Source organism: Rhea americana, unplaced genomic scaffold (genome assembly GCF_003343005.1).
Source record: "Rhea americana isolate MKP2758 unplaced genomic scaffold, rheAme1 scaffold_200, whole genome shotgun sequence".
In the NCBI taxonomy this organism is placed as follows: domain Eukaryota; kingdom Metazoa; phylum Chordata; class Aves; order Rheiformes; family Rheidae; genus Rhea; species Rhea americana.
In genome coordinates this window covers 1206099-1233141 of record NW_028186151.1, presented here as the reverse complement: position 1 = coordinate 1233141, position 27043 = coordinate 1206099, and the positions used below count along the sequence as shown (strand labels likewise).

General features: G+C 39.9%; 1 protein-coding gene across 3 annotated transcripts in view; it reads left to right on the top strand.

Annotated features, from left to right (window-relative positions):
* Nucleotides 1-27043, top strand: part of VPS8 (VPS8 subunit of CORVET complex) — a 93332-nt gene that overhangs the window by 3696 nt on the left and 62593 nt on the right. For 2 of the 3 annotated variants that reach the window (XM_085303906.1, XM_085303908.1), the window contains exons 4-20: nt 611-704; nt 1595-1627; nt 1940-1994; nt 10599-10723; nt 12286-12372; nt 13392-13459; nt 14131-14284; nt 14380-14439; nt 15115-15222; nt 16055-16135; nt 17216-17386; nt 19964-20038; nt 20973-21008; nt 23294-23384; nt 24269-24315; nt 25210-25299; nt 26993-27039. In XM_085303906.1, coding sequence (XP_085160032.1) covers nt 611-704; nt 1595-1627; nt 1940-1994; nt 10599-10723; nt 12286-12372; nt 13392-13459; nt 14131-14284; nt 14380-14439; nt 15115-15222; nt 16055-16135; nt 17216-17386; nt 19964-20038; nt 20973-21008; nt 23294-23384; nt 24269-24315; nt 25210-25299; nt 26993-27039 — 1422 coding nt within the window. The remainder of the gene's footprint in view (nt 1-610; nt 705-1594; nt 1628-1939; nt 1995-10598; nt 10724-12285; nt 12373-13391; nt 13460-14130; nt 14285-14379; nt 14440-15114; nt 15223-16054; nt 16136-17215; nt 17387-19963; nt 20039-20972; nt 21009-23293; nt 23385-24268; nt 24316-25209; nt 25300-26992; nt 27040-27043) is intronic. The other variant, XM_085303907.1, reaches the window with a different exon arrangement.

The window sequence follows — 27043 nt, the reverse complement described above, 5'->3', positions numbered from 1 at the left end:
TGGAAATTTCCCTCTACTGTGTCTGTGCTACAGTTTACCAAATACTCCTTAAAAAAGTAACTGTTCCCTGGACACTAGTTCCTTTCTAAAGACTTTTTCCCCATAAACAGAAGCATTTACCTTTTGTATCAAATCAGCCGTGTTATTCTTAAGCAATTGCTGTAGTTTTCCCAGTGGTCTGTGTTCTGCTAATGAGCCATGTTCAGTTGCATATTTTCCTTAGACTTCCACCTATGAAGACTGAAACTTCCTGACTTGCTGGAAGATGAATTAATTAACAGAATTATTGCTTTCAGACTTTTTAAATAAACTGTAGGCTTTGCAGATGCGTGCTTGAAGCTGACAAATAGTTTGAAGGACCGGCCTTTTCTTTTCCCCCGCAAATAATGAGTTTAAAACAATTTATGCAGGCATACTGATGCATAGCAGACTTTGCTAATAATTTCACATCCCCTTGGCCCCCTATGCATGTGGGCCTCATGCACAGGAATAGAAGCTGTGTGGCTTATATGGGTGCATGCAGAGTTTACCTTCTGGTTTAGCTGTGGTCTGGACAAAGTTCTAAACTTTTATTCTGCTGTAATGTGTCTGGTTTGTCGTCTTTCCTTAGAAAGAAGAAACTCCCTGATTCCCTCTCTCTCCATGGATCAGTTATACGGCTCTCACTTCTGAAAGGAATTTCTGCCCAAATAGTGTCTGCAGCAGTAAGTGTCTCTTTCTCCTGATCTCATTCAGTCAGTAAAATCTGTTCTTGTGGAGGTGTGTGTGTGTGTGTAATCTCCCTTCCCCCTGCTATTAGTTCTGGTTGATACTAGTGTGTTTAGTACATAATCTACTACTAGTAATTTCTAACCAGCAATGAATCAAGTGTTAGCTGGCTTCTTGCAGCAGTTTAATATTTCCTACCAAGTTGAACGATATTTATATAAAATAACAACTGTGCAATTGGTCTGCTTACTTAAAGATGCTGGAAACAAATTTGTCTAATGCCTGCATCAGGTATAGAACAAATCCATCCTTCTGAGCTCAGAGAGGACCATGCTTGCACAGGCCTAGGTCTGTGACTCTAATATGGAATAAGAATAGAATAGAGCTTGTCTGTAGGTTGTACTGCCTGGGGTCAGAGTTAAGGTGGTGATTTCTAAAGCATGTGATTTCCAAAGTATGCAAGGCATATTTGTTAAAATAAAATGGAAATGACTCATCTGTGAAGTGTTCCTATGATGGTTATGTGACCACAGTCTAAAAGTTAGTGTACTGTAGCAGGTTGTTAATTGTGGTGTTGGAGGTATAGGTGAGCCACTGGAATGGGAAGCTAATGAGGTTTGCTTGATAGGGGAGAAGAGGAGAGTAGCTGCATGTTAAATGTCTGTGCTATGTACAGTGAACAGTGAGGACTACTATTAATTCTCCATTTCTGTGCACTTTCTCGTTTCATCTAGTTAGCGGTTCCCTCTGTGGTTTCAGTTCCTTGTGGGACTGTTAAAATGCAACTTTTGTTGATTTTCTTGCATATTGTAGGTCTAATCATTAGGGACGTATATAGAGCTGGGAGCTCTGCCTCTCTTACTCATAACTTGTCCTGTCTTTCTAGGACAAAGTGGATGCTGGTTTGCCCACTGCAATAGTAAGTATTCAGACAATATTCAGATATTATATAGGTAGTCCTCAAATAAGTACGTTTAAATTTGTTTAAACAGTAATTTAATACAGCTGAAAAATGCATCTCCCTTCTTGTCCTCGCTAAAAATTTTCAATTATGAAGGGTGGGAGAAGCAGCATGAAAAATCTGGCTTCTGGGGGCAGTGAAGATGGTTATGTCTATAACCTTCTAAGTCTTTCATTTCTGTTAAACCTCGAGTGAGCGTACTGAGAGAGTTTAAATGGTGAATTTGTGACATATTTCTAAACTTTGAATCTTTCTGCATGGCTTTTTAAGGCAGCATCAAATCTGATAGCAGTGGGGACTTCCCATGGATTAGCGCTAATTTTTGGTAAGTAAAAATAAAGCTTAAAAAAACCCCCCTAAACTAACCAAAAGAAAAAAAACCTAAAAGAACTAAAAAACCTAAAGAGTGAGCTTCAGGATTGTTTTTTTAAATATTCTATTTGAACTAAATGTAATTTTATTTTGGTAAAAAGTTAAGTGCAAATAATTATTTCAGTTGTCCTTATTAGCATAATTCTTCTTTGCTGGAATTTGACACATTGATGTGACCAAATTTAGCCCTTCTGAAATGATCTGTATGTTGTTGGCAATTACATAGAGAGATTTTCTGTGTTCAAATGTGAACTACTCTGTTTTCACGCAGTAGAAACTAGTATCAGTATATGTCTATCTTGTGCAGTATTGACACTCTTCTTCCCTCTGCCATAATAGTTGTAAGGTTAGTTGAAGTAAAATGTGTTTCCTGGGAAGCAGAACTTCTGAAGCACGGCTACCTGCAGACTTCAGTCGTAGGGTTATTTTCCCTGGCCCTCCATTGCCCCAGTCACCTCTCTGTCCTGTCCCTGTTTGATTATCTGGATAACCTACTAGGCAAGAAACTACTCTTGAAGTATTCCCGTGGACATCTAGTTTGTGTCCCTTTTGTCTATGCTGCAACAAGTTCTTAACAATTTTGGAAACTTCATTATCTTCTTCATTTTTGTCTCAAAGTTGACTGAAGTTATACAACAAAGCAAAAGTTATAGAGGGAGAGGGTACAGCAGAAGAATGGGAAAGACTGATAGTGTAAGCCTCACTTTCCAGGGGATTTAGGTATTAAACTGTTCCATGCAATCTGCTCAATCTCATATTAAAATATTTACAGGATGTGCTAAATCTGAATATAGATAACTTCTTATCTGCTACAGTCAAATCATGATTTTACCGGGTTTTTAGTGGTAGATCTTTGTGCTTTTTCTAACAGTTGTCCAGTATGTGGAGATCTCTTTGAAACATATTTTTGCAATGATTAAGACTTCATGTTGAGGTCTTTATACGCAGACACTTAAAGAAGTTTATAAGCTTTTGAACAAGAGCCTGTTCTCTGCAAGTGTCATACTAAACAGGTGTTGTTTTAGCCTCTTCCACTGCAGAAGGGCCTCCATGAATCTGTATAAACATGTAAATGGAAACATGTGCTTGAGATCATTATGATCTTTATGTAGTATTTTTTTCTGCCTCAAGCCCACCTTAAGAGGATGGACCACTGAATGCCTCAATGTCCAAGATGCTTAATGTGCTATGATATGTTAGTTGATGCATTTTTGTAAGTTTTTGTTGTTGGTGTGTGTGTATTCTTTGGCTTTTGTTTTGTTTTTCAGAGCACAGGACAGTATGTCTGTTATACTTGGTTAGTTTTGGATTTATTATTATTATTATTTATTATTATGGCTATGATCTCTTTTAGATTGTATAGTCTGTAGTTATGCAGTTGATCTCATGCCTTTAGAAAGCTTGACACAATGCCAGCTTCTTCCTATTTGAAAGTTCCATGGCTTTTATTAAAATAAATGTTAATGCTTTGAAGTACTTCTGTGCATACTTGCAATAGGGGCTTTTAAAGCTTTCTGATCTATTGAAATGTATATATAAAAATGGATAAAAATACTGTTCATACAACAAGGTACTGGGCTATGTTATCATGAGCTCATTCAAAAGGTTGAAAGTGGCCGTTCCCCTTTCTTCTGCACTTGTGAGACCATGTCTGAATTACTGTGCCCAGTTTTTGGCTCCTCAGTGCAAAAAAGACATTGATGTTGTGGAATGAGCTCTGTGGAGGGTCTCCAGTATGATCTGAGGACTGAAGCACATGATATAAGAAGAGAAACTGAGAGAATTGTTTCCTCTGCCTGGAGAGGAGTTGTCTAAGGGAAGATCTTGTTGCTCTCTTCTCCTGCTTTATGGGAAGGTAGAGTGAAGACAGTCAGACGCTCTTGAAGGTGCGTCATCTTACGATAAGAGGCGGTAGACTCAAGTTGCAATATGGGAAATTCTTATTAAAGATTAAGGAAAAAAATTCACCATGAAGGGGATGAAATATTGGAACAGGGGTCCAGAGAAGTTGTGGAATCTCCATCCTTTGGGATATTCAAAACTCAACAGGAAAAGGCTCTGAGTAAGCTATCTCATTGGCCCTGCTTAGAGTAGCAGAATTGAACCAGAGGCCTCCAGAACTCCTTTCTAACCTAACTATTTCTGTCCACACAGTAACTTAAAGGTAATGAGAAACGTGCAGGATGTCATCCAACTTTATTTTGGACAAAGGCAGGAATGCTCCCTGGACACGTTAACATCTTCCAGTTCTGTAACTGAACTTTTGTGTTCATCCCAGCTCTGTCAGATCTGCATGCAAAAGGGACAAAACCCTGCAACATATACCTGCTGAAGGCCTTCCTTCGTACAAAAAAAAGAGGATTAGTGTTCTTGATTTGTTTCTTGTTCTGTAATTTAAACCAGCAGTTCCTATCTGTAGACCCATTAATTTTATTAATTTTTCTTATGAAAACCTCTTTTTTCATAGATCTGTTAATTAGGATGAGACTTACTTCCTGAAGTTTTAAAACCTGTGTGCATGGCTTATGCTGTAATGCAGATGTAAATGCTTTTGGCCTGCAAAATGTAGGACCTTATTATGTAGCTACTTCATTTGTCTCTGCTCTGAGTCCATCTGTACCACTTGACTTGTCTACTTTGTCTTTTTTTAAGAAAGACTTGGGTAACTTTCATTCTGCTTTTCTTGGGACTCTTCCGTTGACTCTTGAAAAATTAGCACAGTCTTCTGCATGGGGACAGCTCTGAGACTGCACATCTAATGTTTGAAGACCATTATTTTTGTTGTGGCTTAGAATCCTCTTGCCAACTCTTTGGTAGCTTCTGTAAGTATTGTAGAAGTGTTAATGAGAAGGGATGTCTGGAGGTCTCCAGTCATACCTCCTGTTCAGAGCAGGACTTTTGCCATCATTGGGGCAGGGCAGCCCTGACCTTGCCAAGTCTTGAAAACCTTGTGAGGATGGAAAACATCCTCTAACACACAGATGGTTAAGCACACACTGCTGGTAACTTGTTCCAGGGTGGCACAGGCTTTTAGAGGGAGAAGATTTTCTCAGAAGCTTACCTAAACATCTCAGTTGCAGTTTGTAGTATTTGTTATATCACCTGGCGTTACTGAAAAGAGTTTGGTTCTCTTATCTCCTGCATGACTTTCAGGTAGCTGAATTGCTAGTTCATGCTTTGTTAGCATGTCTGGATAGTGACAGTTTTCTGTGCCTATACTTCTGGGAATATGACCCTTGGCTCATTTCTGATTCCAAGTACTGTACTCATTTGGAGGATTATTTATATAAATGAGAGAAATTCGATTTGGAGATTTATTATTGTGACATTGAGCAGATAATCCATGTTATGATTTTAATTTGAGTATTAATAGCTAGAGTGTGAGAAGTGCTCTTCCTAGCAAATGGGTAACAATGAACAAATAATGTTTAGAATTTGTAAAGACTTTTTTCTCCATCTTTCTAGAAGACTAAAGGGCTACTCAAAACCTAGTCCTTAGACAGAACTCGCTGAAGTGTGCCACTTTACCTTCTGAAGGCATTTTACCTTCTGGACAGAAAATTTCTGTATGGCTAAACTTGATCAGTGTGAATGCTTTATTTTCTCTCTTGGCAGTAAAACTTACAGTTAGTGTCCAGAGTCTTTGCTGGGGAGGAGGGATAGCATGATATCTTGGAAAAATGGGTACTGTAGGTGCCTAATTTTATCATTAAAACTCTATTTTGGGGACCATTGTCACTGGTGTGTTTTTAAAGTTGATGTTGATTTGGCTGTTTGGCTAGTGACAGCTATTGAAAGTACTTGTACCAGGTATGTCACTATAAACTCACAGTATTATTTCCTTATATATATATTTATATTTTTATATATATATATATATATACACATACACACGCATATATATATGTGTAGTCTTCAGTACAATGAGTCAAAATGTAAAAATTCATTTTGCTGCAGTGACTCCATGTGCTTTTTAAGCCACTTGTTTTTAAAATGCTTGCTCTCACAGCATTATCTCAGTTACTTGAATAAATCAAAAGATGAAGTGTCAATAAAAGTGTTAATAATGATCAGCAAAATCTGGAGGTTCTCTTGGGCTTTGAAGATTATCACATGTGCTGTTCTTGACTCATTTCCTTTATATTGATTTCTGGCTTTTTCTTTCCTATTTGACCCTTTCTGTGTGGACCGAAAAGGAAAAGGTACAGTAATACTGCACTGTGCACGTATCCTGCATGAACAGCACTTGTCTTGCCCAGTTTGCATGTTGATGTGCTAGGTTACTCTGTCAGAGCTTAAGGTGCCAGATATGCAGTATGTGAGGCAGTGCTGTAACCAATGAATAGATAATACTGCTGCTTACTCTGGGAATTGGTTTTTGCGTGCGTGTGTGTTATACCTTTCCAAATTTCTCTGTTTAGGGGAACAGCTAAATGTGCTGTATAGGGTGGGACATCTGCCTAGCTGTTTGCAAAGGTGGTGTTTCAGGGCAGGACAAAGTAAGTCTTTTCCACGAAATTAGCATCTAGCTATAAATAATGGCACTGCAGAGGAGCAACATGATTCTTCAGACTGGTGCGAGGTATCAGTTCAGAGAGTCATGGGGCAGAAACTCTGGGAGCCCCCTGCGAGTGGACAGCATGCTTCTGAAAGCTTTGCTTGCGTCCCAGTCCGCATCTGAGGAGGGAGCACAGGGCTTCTAATGTAGGTGGCCGCAGGTGGCATAACTTAACCCCTAATCTGAGTAATCAATTCTGCTGGCTCAGAGGGCAAGGCTAAAGGGGGGCATTCAGCAAGCCCTGGTGTAGGGGACAACTCTTCTGTTACCAAGAGTGAGGGCATCTGCAGCTCACCGTGGCTGGGTGCTGTCCGCTGTCCTCCTGTTCTCCAAAGAAGGGTGTTTCCTGGGAGAGTGGTTACTACTACCATATTATACTAATAAAGGTGAGAGGAAGGAATCTAATCTTAAGAACTGTAGTATTTGAGCAATTCTGCAGGAAACAAAGCAAGTCTTTTAAATTCAGGAAAACCTTGAGTTGAGAAGGTAATCGCAAAGAAAACTTCAGTATTGACATGTGTGCCTTACTTCTCCCTTGCTTTGTATAGTTAAAATTATATGTATATAAAAGTATATGTTAAAATGACATCTTCAAACTGTTGAGAGTAATGTCAATAGTTACAACTAGAAATTTTAAAGATGAGGGACTTTTATTTAAATTATGAATTTAAAAGTATTTTCTGATAACTGATAGCCACACATGCTTCAATTATGTGTACTAAGTTTTTTATGCTTAAACCTAAATGTGCCTTAATTCAAAGCTGAGGATACTCATCTTGCAAATCCTCAGCTTGGCATCTATAACCTTTTGCTTTAATCTGTTTTTATCACTCTGCTGTCTCATTAATAGGAGCTGATTGATTCAGGCAACTTGCCTTGTCTTTGGAAGCAATTTCATCTGATCTTATTTGTGGTTAGTTAAAAAATCTAATGGCTTTTGAGTGTGTGTCATCTTTTCACTGGCTATAAACTTGAACAAGTAGTGGCACGTGTTTGTCTGGGATTAACTTCCCAAGTTGTTATTTCTCATTCTGAAAATGCAGCTCAGGCATACAACAGGCACGTCCTTTTTAGGAAAGAATAGCTGGAGTTGTACAAAGCATTTAATTTGTGTGCAAGTCTATCATGTTTTGTTCCATTTATTCATATTGTGGAGGAGGAAAGGAGGAAGTGGATTTGAAAGTTCATGTGGTGTGCATGCAAAGATGCAGAACAGGATTGAAAGTAGTAGTACTTCTGGAGCTCCTGCCCTTTCCAGAGAGAAAGCTGTGAAAGATGCTCCTTTCTTATGTCTACAGGAAGCAGGTTATTGAGTCATTAACTAAATATAAAATGTGTTAATTTACCAACTGGATCTGTGTTGTTATGATGAGTTGGAGGGAACAGAGTGCAATTCACACTTAATAGCAAGAGCTGAAGTGTTCAACTTACATATATATTTTTATGATCAGTAGATGATCTCTTTATAAATTAACTGTGTTTCCAGGTCTCATGTAGTACAACTTTAATGTCTGCTCTTGGAACAGAAGCATTTCTTCAGGGCGTGAAGGATGCCATTTGGGGCATACCTCACTGGGAAGTTTGTTTTGCAGCTGTAGCTCTGTACTCACTGAACTTCCACAGAGATCTTCCAGCTTCTCTAGCTGTTCTAATCAGTTCCATTTGTGCCTTTGTCACCAGTAGTTTCAAGGCATTTTCTAGTAGCATAGCAAAGATTGATTATTTCCATCACATGGAAATTTCATCTTATCCCAGTAAGGAGAATGGTATGTATAGCAATGGCCTTGTTTTTGAAGTGTTTACAGTGTCCTGTGCTTTCTAAGAGAGGCAGTGGCTGAAGAAGTAAACCTGGCCTCTTGGAGGAGTTTTGGATCACATGTAGCTCCATAGTGTCAGACTGGCCTCCAGGATGGCTCTGCGTTGTGCTTGAGTGGCAAGTGTAATGAATTGCATCCTTTTCGTTTAATTTCTCACGGTAGCTATAGTGAAGTAGTTCTGGCTCCATATTCCTCTTATGTATTTAATGAGGGCAGTAGTCAGTACTATAATCCCTTGAATTGTATACGTTCTTTGCTTAATTAAACATGAATGTTAGACTTGTAAAACGGTTCTCTATTTAAACAGACTTGTGTGACTGTCACAGCTTTTAGAGCTGCTTCTGTAATGTGTTTAATCAGCCAGTTTGAACCCTCATATGCTGTTTGACTTTCAGAGGATTTTAAGAATGTCATGTTAATTTGGAAAGCTAATGAAAGTAGTATTTTACATAGTTTTTGACTGGCTGTGAAAAATTGTCATCCACCAGTAACTTAACTGTATGTTTCTTGCAGCAGAATAATATCTTTATGGAAGGCTTTATGTGCTTTATGGAAGCATAAACAAGCAAATACCTGTTCCCATTAGAAAATGCAACCCCCCTGTTCTGAGTTTGGCATAAGCCATATTGCGAAGGGGGAAAGGAGAGATGCTCCTTTCTCCTTGCAGCATCAGCTGCCATGCTGGGAAGCTTGCTGAGGGGCTCAAAAGGACAGGAGTTGCCCGTAGGACAGGTGGCCTCTTTCAGAACTGCCCAGGCAGCTTGTCATCTGATGAAGAAATGGCAGTTGTCGTTGATACAGTCAGACAAAGACCCCTTTCTTTTGCTCCCTCAGATTTCAAGAGTAGAGTTCTTCAGAAATCACAAGAATCCTGTTGCCTCTGAGCACCTATAATATATGGAAAAGGAATTTTAACTTGGTCCTATGCTGTTTCTCCTGAAGAGTGCTTTAAAGTAGTCCATGGGTTCAGATACTCCTCTTCTTGCCAGGAGACTAATGTCTCTTGATATTCTCTGAGTTTGAAAGGTGAACTGCACTGTGTGCTCGGCCATGAATTTGTACTGAGAAAATGAGACACCTACGTGCTCTGTTTCACATCCAGCACTGTGCTAACCAAGCTGCAGCTTCTATGGGGAAGTGTGTTCTCTGCCTTGGGCACTACCTTCAGGGGATTTCTGCTGTTCAGCTGTTCTCTGTTCCCCTGGACTCCATCATTTCTCTTCCATGCTCAAGGTGTAATGCATACACCATTACTACATTATTGTAGTGCTTCTAATATATATTTGTTTCCCTGGTCCATATTCCAAGAATCCTAACAAAAGCATCTTTTCTCCTTCCTCAGTCACTCAAAAGCAACAAGAAAACGAAGAGAGGTTTGAAGAAGCAGCTCTAGAATGTTTGTTTTCTGAGCTGTTCATGAGCAGTGTTACAAAGGCTTATTATCATTTTAATGTCTTAAGTGTAGTATTTGTACAAAGTCATTTTTACCCTCTTGTGATGAAAAGTTTTTACAGCTTAGAACAGAGGCACCTGTTGTGCAGAGTAGCAGACAGGATGTGTCCATGTAGCAGTCATGTTGATCATTGCTGTTTTCTTTTAAAGTAAGAAGTATACGCACTAGAACCTATAGAGTATTTTAACTGTGCTAGGGTTTTTGGGACACTAGTTCATTTTTGCTCCATTTTTTTCAACAAACCCAAGAAATAAAAGTTATATAAAGCTATACTTACCAAAATTCTGTGTTGAGGATCTGTAGGTGATATTCAAATCAACAAGAAGTAGTACAAGCCTTGGAAAGTAGAATTATTTTTTGTCATCTTTCTTGCTCTCAGTTAAATAAACAGCATTGTAGAACAGTAAAAGACAAGCTAGATATTAATCTGCTTTTTTATAGTAGCTTCTCATTCAACATGTAATTCCTTTTGTTTTCATATGCACTGTGCCTGTTATGTATTTTCTAAAATAATTTTTGTATTTCCACATGAGACAGTGTCACACTGTCTCTGTGCTAACTTGTGCCCTGGTTCTCTAAACTCCTCTTCCTCTTTTATATCTTAACAGTAAGTCTACAAATAGTAAATGTATGCTAAGTGAATTTTGTGTTCATTTAAATGATTGCATGATATTAACTTTAATCAGTACTTTCTTTCTGTTTAACTTCTCACTAATTCTTCTGTTCTAGATCAAAACCAAGCTCTTCGACTTTGTCTGGGCAGCACTGCTATTGGGGCTCAGTATGGAGCTATCTCTGCTCTCAGTATCAACAATGACTGTTCGAGGCTCCTGTGTGGCTTTGCAAAAGGACAGGTAATTCCTGTGGGATGAGACTTGTCTAGTGCTGTGTCTTTCAGCAGGCTGCTGCCGCAGAACTTTCGCTATATGGTCCAGAGGTGACAACGGATCCGAGCTGAGTGCATACAGTATGTAGCTGATTGTTGATTGCATGCTGCTTCTCAGCACAAAAGCGTGGCTTGACCTGCCCAGGGCCAGCTGGTTCCTGCATACAGCGAGCTGGCCAGACAAGTGGGTTAGGGTAGGTTTCTGTGAAGGAAATGGGTGATACAGAATGTGCAGAGGGAATCAATTCATCATTGCTGGTCATGACATAAGGAAGTCCCACTCCTGATAAAATAAAACGGGCCCATCAGTACAACCACCTTAGTCTTTCCAAATCAATTTAAAAGATCTGTGCTTTGTAATTAAAGCTAGTTTTTACTATGGTGATGACTTGAAGGGCATTTATTCAACTTCGGATTTAACCCCAGAGTTTATGGCTACTGAAACCTTAATTCTTTTGTATTACTGAAGCAACGTGGCTTCTTGAACTTTGTGTAAAGGGTTTGAGTCTTCCTTTGTCATTTTATGTCTCTTCTCTGGACCTGAAAAAAGATAGCAATTCCTGAACAGAAGTTACAGGACTAAAACCAACTGAATAGAAGTTAACTTGGTAAAATTTAGGACCATGGAATAGAAAGAAGGCTGCTTTGTGTTTCTTTTTAGTTTTGTTTCTCATTGCTCCTTCATCTCTCACCTTTGTGCTGGATGAAACACACTCCAGTGCCTGTGATAGGGCTAAATGACAGACTTCTCCAGCACATGTAGAAATACAGATTTTATCCATGCAGAGCAGTGACCATTTTAAAATAAATATTCAGATAAAATATTTTAGAGCAGCAGTTCTGAAGTGGCTGGTGTATGACACTTTGGATGGATGATACCCAGAACCATATTAAATGGTGTTTCCAGTAAAATGTTTGATTCAGATTGTAATTTCAATTTCTCTGGGCCAAATATTCCTCAATACTGCAGTAAGTAGTTTGGAGCTTCTTAGTTGAGAAGTTTCTTGGATTTAATTTCCAAGAGCAAGCCAAGTAAACCAGATTGTATATTATTAACCTCTTACGGCTGGCAAATGCAGGAGCAGAGGTTTCACAGGTTTGTTGTGGTCTTGGAGATGCTTGAGTTTTGCTAATGATTATTAGCACAGAATGTTTGTTTACTGCTTCTGTGAGAGGAAGAAATATATTGAACCAATTTGATCAGTGATACGTTGTGGCAAAGTTATCCTGTGCTCTTGTTATCAGACATAGCTATGAAGCAAGAGTGTTTAAGCAGATGCTGAGAGCTTTGATAAAAGGAGGTAATTCAGAGCTGTGAAGATGATTTGTCAATGAGAGTACAGGCAGGCAAGGTAAACTGCGTATAAACATAAGCTAGGAACAAGTCACAGATCACTTTTCTTGGATGTGAAGACTTGCTAACTCAGGATGATGTTGGGAATATAGAAACTTATTAATATACTAACACACAAGGTGATGGGGATAACTTCTAGGCAGCAAACACTTGTACTGAGAAAAATCTGTTTGCAGATCACAATGTGGGACCTGGCCAGTGGGAAGCTGCTACGGTCAATAACAGATGCTCATCCCCCAGGAACAGCCATTTTGCACATTAAGGTAACAAACACTGTGTACTCTTTGAATACCACCTTTTTCTTTCTCAAAGGCTTATGTTCAGTCAGATTTATTGTCCTCCTTTGTTTAGTACTTTTAGATTTACAGATAAGAACAGCTACGTAAGAACTATATGGCAGCAATATCCAGAGGTGAGAAAAATAAACAAATTTTATTTAAGAAAAGAAACTGAAAATCTTGAGAGTTGAAATGACAGTATTGGCTGTGAGTTGTAGGAGACGACTGAGTTTATTTTAACTCACCTCTCATGCCAAAACCAGTGAAGAATTAGTTATTTTAAAATATCATTTCTCTAAAACTTGCAGTGGTTTGAACTGTATACTTGGCTTGACCGTCTTAGACTTACGTGAGTTAGAAGTATATAAAGTAGCTTTTTTCTGCAGTTTTTCAAATACGCTTTTGAGGCGGGGGATTGGGCTGAAAGAAATTAATCTGCTAGGCATGGAGTGATAGATGGCAATTGTAAAATTTAAGATTATTTAACAACACAAGACTGATGCATTCATTCTCGCCAACTCAAGATAAGCTAGCAGATGAGCACTGGGTATCTACATCTGGTGTTAGTCAACACTCACCTTCTCTGGATGTAGCTTCTTGCTCACCATAATGTTGTCTTTGCACACAGATACTCATTTTTGATTTTGTACATGGCTTTGCTTTGTGTGGACCCCTCTCATCAGAGAGTTGAGCTGTTCCAGTAGTGACACAGGCCTTGATATGCTGTTGTTCTATGCTGGGGTAGCAAGTAATGGGACTTTGGTAATAAAATCTAGCAAAAAAGCTTGTTGGAGGGATGAGGGTGAAACACAAAACGTTGCATCTCTTATATATCATAAAAAAGCCAGTAATTGTCTCCATGCTGCATGTTAAAGGAGTCTTTCTGGTAGGTACAAGGAGTGTATGTTTGTGTTCTGTTGATAGTGCAATAGCATACATTCTTCTAGATATTTTTTGTGGTAGTTTATTTCTCAGTGCAAGTTTTAATCTAATTATGTGCTCAGTTTACAGATGACCCGACACTTGCAATTTGCAATGACAGCGGAGGCTCCGTATTTGAACTGTCATTTAAGTAAGACAATAGCTCTTAAGTCTTAGAAAACGGTAATACAAGCAGCTAATGCTGGGTCGTAAGTTCTAAAGCCATAATAATAATAATAATAAAAAAATTTGAACCAGTAAGGCTATGACTGCTGAATATACAGTTTAGGGCTGCAGTATAATTTCACAGCTGAAGCAAGATACTGTCTAACTGTGTAATAGTCAAAGAATAACCTAAGTTAATAAGGTATATATGTGTTGGTCAAGAATCCTAGCATTCTTTGGCTGTAGGTAGTTGTCATAGAAGTGCTGTCTCTTAGTTCTCCCTGTTTTTTCATTAGTGAGAGCTACCTTGCAGTAACTGCTTGTTCTTTTCTTCTTGTGCCTCTTCAAGAGGAGAAGGAGGTGGGACAAGGAGCAAGTATTGAGCCTAACAGACTAAGGAAACTAAGCATGTCCAGGAATGGCCAAGAGTTTGCTGTTAAATAAAATTCTAAGGAGTTCTTGTTTGTACCTGAGAAACTGTTTAGGACTGCTTCTAATCACATTCTAAAGTCAGTCTTGGAGCCGTGGAAAGGGCTCTTTAAAAATAATGTTTATGAAGGATTCTTATGAAGGATTATGCTTGAGGTTTCTTGGGGCTGTCAGACTGATCTCTTGATAGCTGATCATCCTCACCAAGATGATTTGTCATCTTTCCAGGAGAGTAATGGGAGTGAGAACATGTGAATCTCGATGTCTCTTCAGCGGCTCAAAGGGGGAGGTTTGCTGTATTGAACCATTACATGCAAAAGTTGAGCTGAGAGACCATCCTATTACTCAATATTCACTGTTGGCCATGGCCTCTCTAACAAAGGTAATTTGTTGCTTGCAGAAGCTTTTGAGGAATTGAAAAGGTGTTTTCTGATGTATACTCAAACATTTTATTTTGCCTTTTTGTTTTTCTTGAAGATACTAGTCATTGGATTGAAGCCATCTCTGAAAGTGTGGATGACTTTCCCCTATGGTCGTGTGAGTAATGAAGCCAAATGCTTGCTTTACAAATGCTTGGGGATTACAGCCACAAACAATTCTTGCAGCAAAGGGGATGAAGTTAGGGCCAGGATTTAGATTTTGCTACTTTTTGTCAGCACACAGTAAACTCTGCTTTGTGGGACTGAAGGGATAATTTGTGAGCCTGATGTGCACAGACTGTGGGCAGAGAGGAGGTGAAAAGGCTGCTTTAAGTTGTGCCTCTGCAGTGATGCTGATTTCCTCCAGTAAGCATGGAGGGAGCCCCTCAGCTTCACCCATTCTGTGCTGTGGCCTGAAAGCTTGCACAGGTGGGACGTTTACCTGATTGGGACATTGCTCTATGGGGTTTCTGTTCAGAAGAACCATACAATAAAAATTCTGATTGCACGGTCAGAGACAGAAAGGAGTTAGAACACTAAACTTGTCTTCTGAACACTGACTATTCTTTGGTATGATTCCTGAGAGAAAAGCAGCAGAGGGAAGCATGGGCTGTGTTAGAATGGGAGAATGGAGGAGAAGATACTGTTAGCAAACTGCAGCTTGTAACAGTCCGTCCATCCATCTGAGGCTGGATCTGCTTTAAGTAGCCAATAAGCAATACGTGTCCTGGAACTAAGGCTCTGCCCTTCATGCCTTAAATACATACTTAAATAAATAATTTCTGTCCCTCAGATGGACCCTTCTAGTGTCCCTCTTCTGGCGTGGCACTTTGTGGCTGTGCAGAACTCTGTGAACCCCATGCTTGCCTTTTGTCGAGGAGATGTTGTTCACTTTCTTCTGGTAAGCTTGGATGTTACCTGCTGCTTTTCAGGTAATTGCTTCTTGTTCAGATATTCAGTTCATTGAGCCTTTGGCTCAGTGGAAGCGTATCTGAGAGTGCTAGGGCTCACTGCAGCCTGTGACTGGCTTGGGAAAAGAAACCGGCTGATTCCAAACCCTCTTGCTATACTTCAAATTATCCAAATGCAAAAAAACTTTTTTGTTGAGAAATGTTTTATTTTTTCAAAAGAATGAATCAAAGCTGATTTAGCATCATCATTATGTAGCGCTGACTTTTACAAGCAGAGAGTATAGTAGTTCCTGTAGAGGAAGAAAGAGAACCCTTGACTGAGAGTTGTCTTGCAGCAGCTTCCTTCAGTTCAGTAGTCCACTGGGGCTGAGTCTCTGGAGGGTCAGTGAATAAAAATCAGTCCTCCTTCGGGGATCTCTGGGTACTATAGGCTTGCCTCTCTCCTAGAAACTAAATTGTCTTACATAATACGTAGAAGGGGGAAAAAGATTGAACACATGGTGCCTACTTGTGTCATTTATGACCTACAACTGTTGTAGTACAAATAAATGATTAAAAATTAATCCAACAGAGGACAGTATTTTTTTCCCTTTGCTCAGAGCCAGTCTCTTACTGCTTTCTCACTTATATTATTGCCTTTGAAAGTGGAGAAATTATGTTCTGTGTCAGAGTGGAACCATATGCACTGCTAATGGTGCACTCAGTCTGCTTGTCTGAGGGGAGCGCCGGAATCCTGGAGTTGGTGTGATGTCCTCTTGGAACAGAGGTTGATTTTAAAAGTGTCTTTGAACTTGAGTCAATCTTGTCTGATTTCTCTTGCAGGTAAAGAGAGATGATACTGGTGCAATACACGTCACTAAGCAGAAGCAGCTTCATCTACACTATGACCTCATCAATTTTACTGTAAGTCTTATACTATTGAATGGTTAAGTTTTTTGTACTAATTTTCTGGCAAATGTATCTTAATAGCCCTTAGTTCTATACTATTATTTTTACAAACCTGGCATAGAAACTCTATCTAGAGTTCACTAACTGAAAATGGTCTTAAACTAGGACTCAAGTGAAATACCAGTATCTACTGAGTGAAAGATTTGTAGCATCTAAGGCATCCTACTGGCCTTTTTTGGGTTGGGGGGAGCCTTGTTAAGGGAGATTTTTTTCAAGAGCCGGGGAAAATCTAACAAGAAACATTTTTATTCTAAATCCTTACTAAAGGAATGCAAACTTTTGTGTCACTGACTCAGTAAAATTTTAGTATGTTTCCATATGCATGTGCCCACTAAACCACCATCATTCTGTTTGAAGCTTTTAACAAAAAATACTAATGATTAAAAAAAAAAAAAGCTTAACTCTAAGATACTTCTATAGAATACAGATAATATAACATAAAAGGCCAAAATACCAAGGTGAATATCCAAGTTATCTGGAATTTGAAGATTGTCAACAAATACATTTGAGTGTTTAAAAAAAAAATCCAAAAGAAAATGGAAAAAGCTTTTTTGTTTGCAGGACTTTGGTCATGAAAATGTAAATTATAGAATATGGGTGACAGGCTTTGAGTTAAGCTTAGATGTACTGTTTCTCTTTTTTAATGCCAGCATGCCTCTTGACACCATATTTACCTTTTAAGAGATTTGAGAACAGAGTGCTGTAGTTGTCAAATTTCAGTGACCTTTAACAGAAGGTGTGCTACAGCACAAATAGTGCACCAAGAGAACAAGAACTCCGGCGGATTACCATTGTTCTGTATGTGTTTTTGTGTTATCATTCCTTATGATATTTCTCAATGTTAAGCTCATATTCCAAATGGAGTCTCCTATCTTTACCTTCGCAGTTACACATGGGTGCTGCAGTGATCGTGTAACAGAGCTACTAGCCATCCTAGAACCTAAGGCATAGATACCCTAGCATATGTCCAGAGCCTGTTCAAAGGCCTCTAGTTGTGCATGCATGACTGAAATCTGCCATTTGTTGCCTTTTCAGTGGATAAACTCACGGACAGCAGTGCTTCTGGACAGTGTGGAGAAGCTGCACGTGATAGATCGCCAGACACAAGAGGAGCTGGAGACCATAGAGATCTCAGAAGTTCAGCTAGTCTACAACAGCAGCCACTTCAAATCCTTGGCAACAGGGGGCAACGTCAGCGAAGCACTGGTAGAACAAATGACCTGTAGCCTGCTTGTGTTGTGTTGTCCTTGTCTCAGACATGCCATAGTTGGGGGAGCTTGGAGCTTTGGAGAAAAGGCTTTTTGAAGCATCTCAAATATCATATGTGATGTTGATTTAGTCACATAACAGATAGTTCATGTTTCCTTTTGTGCATTGCTGTACTGGGAGCTTCTTTTAAGGAAAGGAAAAAAGCTTTATGAGCATTATTCTTCAAGAGATTTTTACAGGCATTTCTGCTTTGGGCTATTGTATGTTACAGATAATTTGCTGTAGCAGTACCTGTACACTATGTGCGTTCCCCTCACCCGTCTCTGATGGGTTCTCATAGATGGGTAGAGAGTAGTGCACATGCTTGTTCCTTTTCTTGCCTGAATGAGAAAAATGCTAATGGAAGTTGCAACACTTAAACTATTGCATTTCCTATTTTTCCCTCTTTTTTTAATCTGACTTTATTTTGCTTTATTGCTTTCATGATTGTAACTTATTTTTGTTGCATGCTAGTCTGTGTGGTGTTTGGACATGTGACTGTTTTATTCCTGAAGTGCATGTTAATTTCCACGGCTCCAGGTGGCTCCTGTAATCTGTCTCCCATATTTTGATGTAGTATTTCTGCTGCCATAGTGCTATGGAAGTTTTTTTTTAAAGCTTTTTACCTCTTTAAACCTTTTTAAAGGTTGTTGGATAAGGTATTGCTTTCAGCAGAAAATCAGTTTCTCTTTTTGGGAAGCAAATCTCCAAGAGCATGCAGAGTAGAAGACGTTGTGTCCGTGCTTGCACTGAAGATAACTATGGTGTATTCTAGCACTGGGAGGACTTGTAGCTACTAGAGGTAGCCTGGTGGTTCTAAAAGTTCACAGCTGGAAGATCTGGTTCCTATTATCCAACTTCTGCTATTGTCCTCTGAGACTTGCTGCCCCAAACAGCTATTGAACGCTCTTGTGGGTCTGTAGTTTGGATCCCCAATTCCAAGCCCAGCATAACGTCATGACTCAGCTTCAGAATCCCCAGGAGAAGCACCTTCCATGCAGGGTGGCAGGGTTTCACAAGAAGCCTGTCTGTCCGCATTCCCTTTGAGCACCATAGCGCTTTCAGCCTGACTGGCTAGATGCTATCAAGAGCCTTTGCTGCCTTTGGATCTACATAGCTGCTGCTGAACTAACTTTATTTACCGTGTTTGCTTTGTGCTGCTAGTGTTGCTGTCATTCTTTATGCCGCAGGCGCCTACCGGGGAAGCAAGAGTGGGAAGGTGGAGTTTAGCCTAAAAAGTTAGCCCGTATGCTGCCTGCCACATGATTTGATATTGCCAGACACAACCTCATCAAATGTAGCTAGAGTCTAGCATTAAGGTGGTAACTGAGCTCTCCTTGCTAGGATGTGTTATTATTTAGGGCCTTTTACTCAATTCCAGAGACTCTGCAGGGTCCCATGGAGATTTCTGATGATTGGCATTAGAGTCAGAGACATGTGAACTGAAAAACTGCCGGACCCAATTACATTCTGCAGGTTAAAATGCTACTGTGATTCTAGAAAAGACCTTTACTTAATTCACAGATTGTGAGTGGGAGATGTAGAGCTGAAGTCTATTATTGCTATTTTAAAAGACTATAGACACAATACAGTCCGTCTCTTTCTTTGTGTTTCAATAAGAATAAACATTTGATGGGGAGCTTTGATTTCATGGCTCAGGGGACTGGAAAGATATTTGTCCCTGTAATCGTTCCCCAGATACTATAGAAGGCAAATCATAGCTAAGGCTGCTGCTCCTGTAAGGAATATTCTGGCTGTAGAGAAGCCTGGATTTGTGGCTGAAGATGCCCGGCCCCATTCTCCTACTGCAGCATCTAAAGAAAAATGCAGGGAGCCTCTGCTATTTTGGCCTTAGGTTTTGTGTTGAACAGGTTAGAGTGTTCCTCTTACAGCTTAGGATGGATACATTTTTCAACAGAGAGAAAAGATCCAAGAAGCTTTCCTATCTGGCCAAACTGAAGGAAGTAGAGGACAAACAGCTCTACCCTTGTAGAGCTGTGCAGCAGAGTAGCAAGCAAGCACTACCTGTGCATTGTGGTAGGGGGTAAAATCTTTAATTTTGAGTGTGATGCCCCGTCTCCCACATTGTGAATGTGCCTATAGCTGGCCTTCTGAACAGCAGTAACTGTTGTTCAAATTTCTGTTGTAGCAACTCTCACTTCAGCAACGTTGCTTCCATCTGTCTCTTCTGTGCATTTTTTCTTGAAAAAGATCTATGAAGGAGCAGAAGGGAAGGAAAGAGTCACTGTAGCTTGTTTGCATCCAAGGACAGATGCAGAGCGCTGCTTGTGGATTCTCACAACTCCTTCGTGTTTCTGGAACTCAGCAGCACTTGAAGTTGTATTCCATAAGCAGGAAGGCATGAAGGCAGCACTTTGTTACTACTGCCCAGCAGTCTGTGCTTTTCTCTCCCAATTCTCATTTTAATTTCTTTATTACAAAGGGTCTCTAAAGTTTGAGCATAGATATGTTTCCTGGGATACCTTACAAAAACAAAAAGCAGTTTGATCTGTGTGTTTTTTTTCCTCCCTATAGGCGTTGGTTGGAGAGAAAGCTTGTTATCAGTCCATCAGCAGTTGTGGTGGTCAGATCTTTTACCTCGGAACTAAGGTAAATGTGGGGAGTTTTAATGGAAATACAGGGCATCCATTGTTGCTGGTAGTCGTCTTCTGGAGAAAGCCAAGGTTTTGTTCTGTGGAGATATTAACCAAGAATGGACTCTTTGTGCACATATGTCAGTAGATTAAAGAAATATGCAGCAATCTGGTCCTAGCCAAGGTATCAGCTCAGAGAAATATTGTCATAACTTCATGGCATCCTGGTTCATACTGCCTCAGAGTAAATTTAACATTACTGATTTAACATTACTTTACTAATTTAACATTGCTTTACTCTATTCTAAGCATCAATTTCTCAGTCCTAAATTTACTAGTGAGTAAATGGAAAGAAATAAGAGGACTAAGGAAACTAGATTCTATTTCATGGAATAATAAAAAGAATATTCTATTCACTTCTACTGTCCTGCAGTTCAGGCTCTCTGTGGCTAGACCTATGTAGGAACTTCTGAGAGAGACAATTCTATTTTTCTGGGGTGTAATTGTAGCCATTTTTTTCCCACTTTGTGCTAATGGAGAGACTATAGCCTCCTGGGAGGATGCTAAGGTTGAGACCTTAACACAGCTGTGAGCATTTCTAGGGCTTTGACTGCGAGCCAGCTTTAGCAGATATCTGTCATGCAGTTGTATAGAGACCTACACTCAAAGAAGTCCAGTGATGACAGTGTGGAAAGGCAAAGCCAAAGAGAGATGGGCTATAGAGTGGCATGTGTGATTTAAGGTATGAAGTATGGGGATTGTATCTTGGAGCAGAGGCCTTACAAAATATTCACATTATTTCTGCCGTGCCAAATTTGTGGGTTACTTTATTTAGCTTCATCTGTACCAGCATATTCCAGTGGGTCTGTGGGATTCCACAGGCTGCATGAGCAATTGCCCATAAATAAATAATAAATCGATAACCTCCTTTTTTTTTTTTTCTTTTCTAGTCTGTTCATGTCATGACATTGAGGAGCTGGAGAGAGGTAGGTTGAAAGGAAACAGGTGCGGCTTAGTAACCTTGAGTTGCTCAAATGTAACTTGGTAGGAGGGGGTGAGCTCTGGGCTTGCAGCACTTGTGAAGCATGTTCTGAGCACTGTGTTCAGGATCTATAATCTACATATTGTCTGCGCTGTAGGTACATTGCTTTCCACAGTGAGATGCTATTGGACTCCTACTTGCATAAACTTGAAGACTGAATAGGGAGCTTGTTCTCTACCTTATCTGCCCAACCAAGACACAGTGCCCTGCTGTGTTTCAGTTTCTGCTAACAAGGCATAGTTACTGCACTGAACAACTTCTGAGGACTGTATAAATGCAAGTCTTCTATCTGCCAGATGGGACACAGGAATGGAAGGAAACCTGTTTCACTGTATTTCATCTTCAGCTAGTGCAGGCAGCTACATAATAAAATTTATCAAAGCCTACCTACCTAGAAAGCTCATTGAATTTTAGATCATTTTTTTTCTGTTGCTGGAAGTTGTTTCTGAACGTTGTTTCTCTGATGCCTGAAACTCTATCAGCTTCCATCCTAAAATTCTTATGATTTGTGTATGTCCATCTGTTCCTGTTCTGTTCTTTTCACTTGAGTTAAATATCACTAGAAAGGAAAAAATGCTGACTTCTCAATATGTTTATTCAACTTAAGCATATTCTCTTTCAGACTTCGTTTGCAAGGCTATAAGCAAAGCTCTATCAGCACCCTCTTATAAGATTAGCATTGCATTCTTTTCTCTTTCACAGTCCCCTTTCTCTGCACCCCTTCCATGATAGGTTTCTTGAACGTAGGTAACTGGTTTGGCACTTACTAGCCTGGGTAAGGTCTTGCTAGTGCTGTGCGCGATGGCTTCAGCTCTTCCCATATCACAGATATGCCATGCCTCATATTCCCTTGGGTCTCATTTTGATGCTGCTTTGCTACTTTGTGTCAGTGACTCATGACAGTCCTGTGGTTCACCAGTATCCCATAGTCAGGCACTGATTTCCACTGTAAGTTGCTTGACTCTTCAGTATGTGACACTGGATCGCATCACATTTCTATTACCCAGCTTTGGAGGGCGTCCTGTTGTTTCTGTCTGTCTACAATACTATCCACACTGTATATTGAGAGTACTCTGCCAACTTGGTCATCAACAAACTTCATTAATAAACTCTGCATGTGCAAAATCATTATATAAGAGGGGGCTTCAGGGCTGATCTTCAAGGAATCCCAATAGTCACCTCTCTTCAGTCTCATACGTCTCTTTGGAACAGTGACTGTCAGCATTTTTCCCCTTACCTACTTTATGGCTCTTATACTCATCCGTGATTACAAGCTCCTTCAGGTGATGCTCCATCAAGGTCTTTAATGAAGTATGAAGAGTTCGGCTCTACTAAACTTTGTCTGGTACAGTCTCTGCTTTTGGTTACCAAGATCACTTCCCTTTACCTAGTTTTCCTTCCAGCCATTTACTACCACCTCTGGTTTGGTAAACTGTTAATGAAAAGTCTTGTTTTGATCTGTGATTTCATGTACTAGTTTTCCTAGAATTCAGAAATCAGTCACAACTTGCGTGCTCTGAGCCAAGTTCCTCCTAAATTGCTTTATAGCTCCTATCATACTAGAGGCCTCTTTATTGTAGAAATTACTTGAGTTATCAAGTACATTGAGGTATTAAGGTGTGAAGCTGAGAGTTAGTTCTTGGCTGCAGTGCAGAATGCTGTTCCAAGATGCAGAATCTTTCTTCTCTCAAACAATACTTATTAAAATGCTTGACCTAAAATATCCAGACTAATGTTGCTCAACCTTTTGTGTTGATGATTCCTTAAAGTAGAAAATACTTGTGACCTACTTCAATCTTTATTGATTTTGAACTCAAAGGAAAATAAAAAGTAGAATGAACATGTCTGTGTGTTGAAAACTTGGCAGAGTCATGTGTTTTAAATCATGAGGCAAGGACAGGCAATGGAAAATTTTGATTCTTTGTGTTTACAGAGACTCCCTGATGCTGTAAGTCTCTGTTCATCAAGCATTTAACCTGCAGTACAATCTGCAGGGACTTGGTGTACTGAGGCCTGGCGTTTCTTATCCCTCTTAACAGTCCAGCAGTAAATTTGTGTATGGAAGGATCTTTGTGAGATGATATTCTTTATTACAATGAGAGTTTTTGAGGTTCCTCTGTCCCCTGGCTGTCAAGAATCACAAGCAACTAATTAGAAAATGCTGCTCTTAAAGAAGTGGGGCATCATGTTTTCTGGAATGCTAAAGTCCTGTATTACTTCTTATTTTAGAGAGTTGACCACCTTCTGAAACAAGAGCGTCTCACCGATGCCTTGGCTCTAGCTTGGTCTTTTTATGAAGGTAAAGCAAAGGCTGTAGTAGGTAAGTTTTCTTTTTTATTGCAACCACAAGGAAAGGTTTTAAACCTGTGCATGTACTGAATTCACTGTTCCAGAAAGAAATAGAAGACAATTGTTTAAAGTAGGGAAAGTACAGTTACTGCTTTGGGTTTGGAAGAAACAACACCCTTTTCATATATATATATGTTTAGCTTTTTTTTAGAGTTGTAGTGCCTTTGGTAGCCTGCTGTTTTTAAGGGAAAATCAGACCTAGTCTGTGTTTGACTGCTACCTGCTGTCACTTGGCCACTAAAAGGAAGGATACAGGTGTTGAATAACTAGTCTGCTAGAATGTTCTGGGGTGCCGTGCTTGACGCTTTGCAGCAAATAAGTTCTGGCGATTTTGACAGATGATTCTCAAGTCCTCAGGATAAGATCCTCCTGCTGTGAAATAATTAGTACATGAAATTGTGTCTTGTTTTAACACATGGATATAATATACTTAAGCAAATACATAGTTTTCCATATTCAAAAGAACTACTTTCTTTTTGAGTTGGTGTTTAAGAACTTTTCTCCCTTATACTGCACTAAGTTCAACTCCTTTGCATCAAGGTATCCTCCATCAATTAGCCGCACATAAACAGTCTATGAAAGCCCTTCACTGGCTGTCCTCTAAACTCATTTGCTTCTGTCGAGCAGCACTGAGAGCAGGCGCAGTCGTGCTGAACAGCCATTACGTTGAGAGAAAGAGCCCTTCAGAAGAGGGGGCTGAAAACAGTTCATGAAGTCATGTATTTAGATATCCTGAGCTCTACATCTCCAGAGTAGTGGTGCTAGCCTCTGAATTGTGGGGTTTATGATGTTCTTTATATTTCCACTTATAGCTTAGATAACTTTTTTTTTTCTCCCTCCCGTCATTCTTTCTAGGTTTGTCTGGGGACACAAGCAAGCGGAAAGCAGTCATTGCAGACAGAGTGAGTCACTGATTTCTTTCTTATTGGTTTTTAATTTATACTGCTGTGATGCTAGCTGTGTTCCTGAAAGGAGTGACTTCTCTTCTTCAGAACTTAGTCCAACTAACTCCAGGAAGTGTATGTGTTGCCTCGCTTGCTAATATTGTGAGATATTTTAGCAGAGACTTGGAAATACCTTTCAGGTGGAGATGGGGATAAAATCTGAAGCATTAGCAAAACATGTGATATTAACATCCATCCCTTGAGATTTCACAGTCCATTTTCTTGTCCCCTCATAGTGGACAGAAACCTATTCTGTAGCCAACTCTTGAATTTCCTGCCCTTTGACTGATAAATACCCATCAGTACATAACATTCTGACTGTTCTACATCTAGAATAAATTCTTTGGCTGTTCATGTTCAGTTGTCACCAGAACCCGTTTCCTGGTAAGGGTGTGTTTAAAATATGTAATTATTGCAGTAATTGTTCAGCCAATTCTTTGTTCTTCATGCATGTTTTATTTGCAGGTAGATAAGTTTTGCTAAAGTTTTGCACTAAAACTTGAGCACTGGGTAAAAACATGTACTTTGGGATGTGTTCATCTGCATAAAGAATTGCTGTCAGATTGGCTGCCCAATGTCCCAGTCAGTTAAAGTTGGTGTAGACCTGCAGTATCATTTGTGACGATTAATCTTAATCACCTCTGTGCCATGTTGTGCATTTGTCTCTTGGCAGCTCTGTTCTGAGCGCTGTTTGTACCCTCTTCCATCCTCTTCTCCCTCCTGCCCTTGATAGTTCATATCCAGACTAGGACAACAGCGTTTGCTGCCAGCCACCCAAGTCAGACTACAAAATGTGCTAGTAGAGACTGTAGTGTAGCCTGTGAGTGAATTTTCTTGTTTATTGTAATTCAGATGGTTGAAATCCTTCTCCATTATGCTGATCGGACTTTGAAGAAATGTCCAGACCAAGGAAAAATCCAGGTTATGGAGCAACATTTTCAGGTATGGTGCTTCAGAGGACTCTGATGTTTAGATCTTTTGAAGTTTGAATCAAACGTTTGCTTTGCTGGGAAAATTACTTGTATGTTTTTGAAAGTTTGTGCTGCATTGCTATTTAACTCTTACCTATGTTGTGTGCACTGTTAAAATTAGGACTTAGTTACTACTAGATGACAGAAATGGACCTGTATCCCCTCTGTCTTCTGCAGAAGTGGGACTAGAGATCTCCTATTAAGAACAAGCATACCCATTCAGACCAAAGATGACCTACCCCAGTACCCACCTGCCTTTGTCTGCAGCTGCCTAGATTTTTAGGAGCCTTTTTTCTTTTTTTCTGTTTTTTTGTTTGTGGGTATTGCTTGTCACGTGCCATTTGAGTTATCCGTTGAATATGTTTTCCCTTGTCCGTAGACCTCACTGCTTTACAGGCCCGTAGTAGATGTGAAATGTTATTTCACTTTCTGAAAGCCATATTCAATTCCTCTTGTGTATCCTGTTTAACTACCACTGCACTGGGTTTGAGATCTCTGCCTCTAGGATTGGCAGGAGTAGTGACATACTTCACCGTGTGCCTGTTTGCATGAGCTGTCATTGCCTTTGGTCAAGTCTTTGTTCGAGTTTGTCTTTAGAGCTCTTAACTTTTGAATGCCAGTCAAAAACCTTTGAGCAGTGTTACAATTTTTCCTTCGCCCTGTTCTAGCTAGACAAGTGAGATGTAACGCAGCCAGTGGTGACTTTACATGCTATTCAGGATACTGATGACTGAGCTTTGGAGGTTTAAATTACCGTTGGCTGCAAGAACTGTTTGGAAGTTTAAATCAGGTGGAAAGAAAATTAGAGTAGACTGTCTTTTGTCTTTGCACCCACCTTGTTTCTTTAGACATTGTGCTGCTGAGAAATTGATCTTCACTAAAACTGGGCTTAAAAGTTTCAATGCCCTCAGTAGATGAAGCGTGCTCACACAAGTGGATGAGATTAGGTGTAGTTTTTCCTCACCCACCATTGCTTTATCTGGACTGCTGAGTGCTGTAGCAGCCCTAGGGGTGAAAAATCTTACGGTCCTTTTGCCCCAGGCGTGGGAAAATGTTGATTTGTTAGCGGTAAGTAAAAAAAGGAAAAAAAATCTTTCTAAAGAACGAAAAAAAAAAAAAAAGGAATACCCCAAAACATTTGCACAGAACTGGGGGATTTCTTTGCCTTACCTACTTGTGCTGCTGGAGGTGCTAAAACACACATTTCTGTCTCTGGCCTGATCTCTCAGAGACGTTACAAAAAGTCTTGCATCTGGATAGAAGGGCCCTGGGATTGCTGATGAGCTTCTATTATCACTTTTTCTTTGCTCTAAGGCTTGTATCTGCTTGTGTTTCTTCCACGCAGATTTGTGGTGCTTGTGCTGTCCAGCAGGACACAACCTTGACCCGTTTCTGTAGTGCTCAGTCTCAGTCGGAATTCATGCAGTGGGGTTGGGGAAGGTTTGTGTGTTAGGTGTGGAAGTGGCAAATCTGTAAGTGACTTTGTTCCCCTTTCCTGGCAAACTCTGGTTTGTGGAAAAGCTGTAACTGTGCCAACTACCAGCTGACTCAAGTACTTACTGATTCTGCGCTCTGTTAGCCAGGCTTCATTTTGTGCTGTGGAGGATGTGCTATTTGGTAGGACCTTTGCCAGATCCTAAAGCTTTTTTATGTTTCTTCTGCAGGACGTGGTGCCTGTCATAGTTGATTACTGTCTCTTACTCCAGCGCATGTAA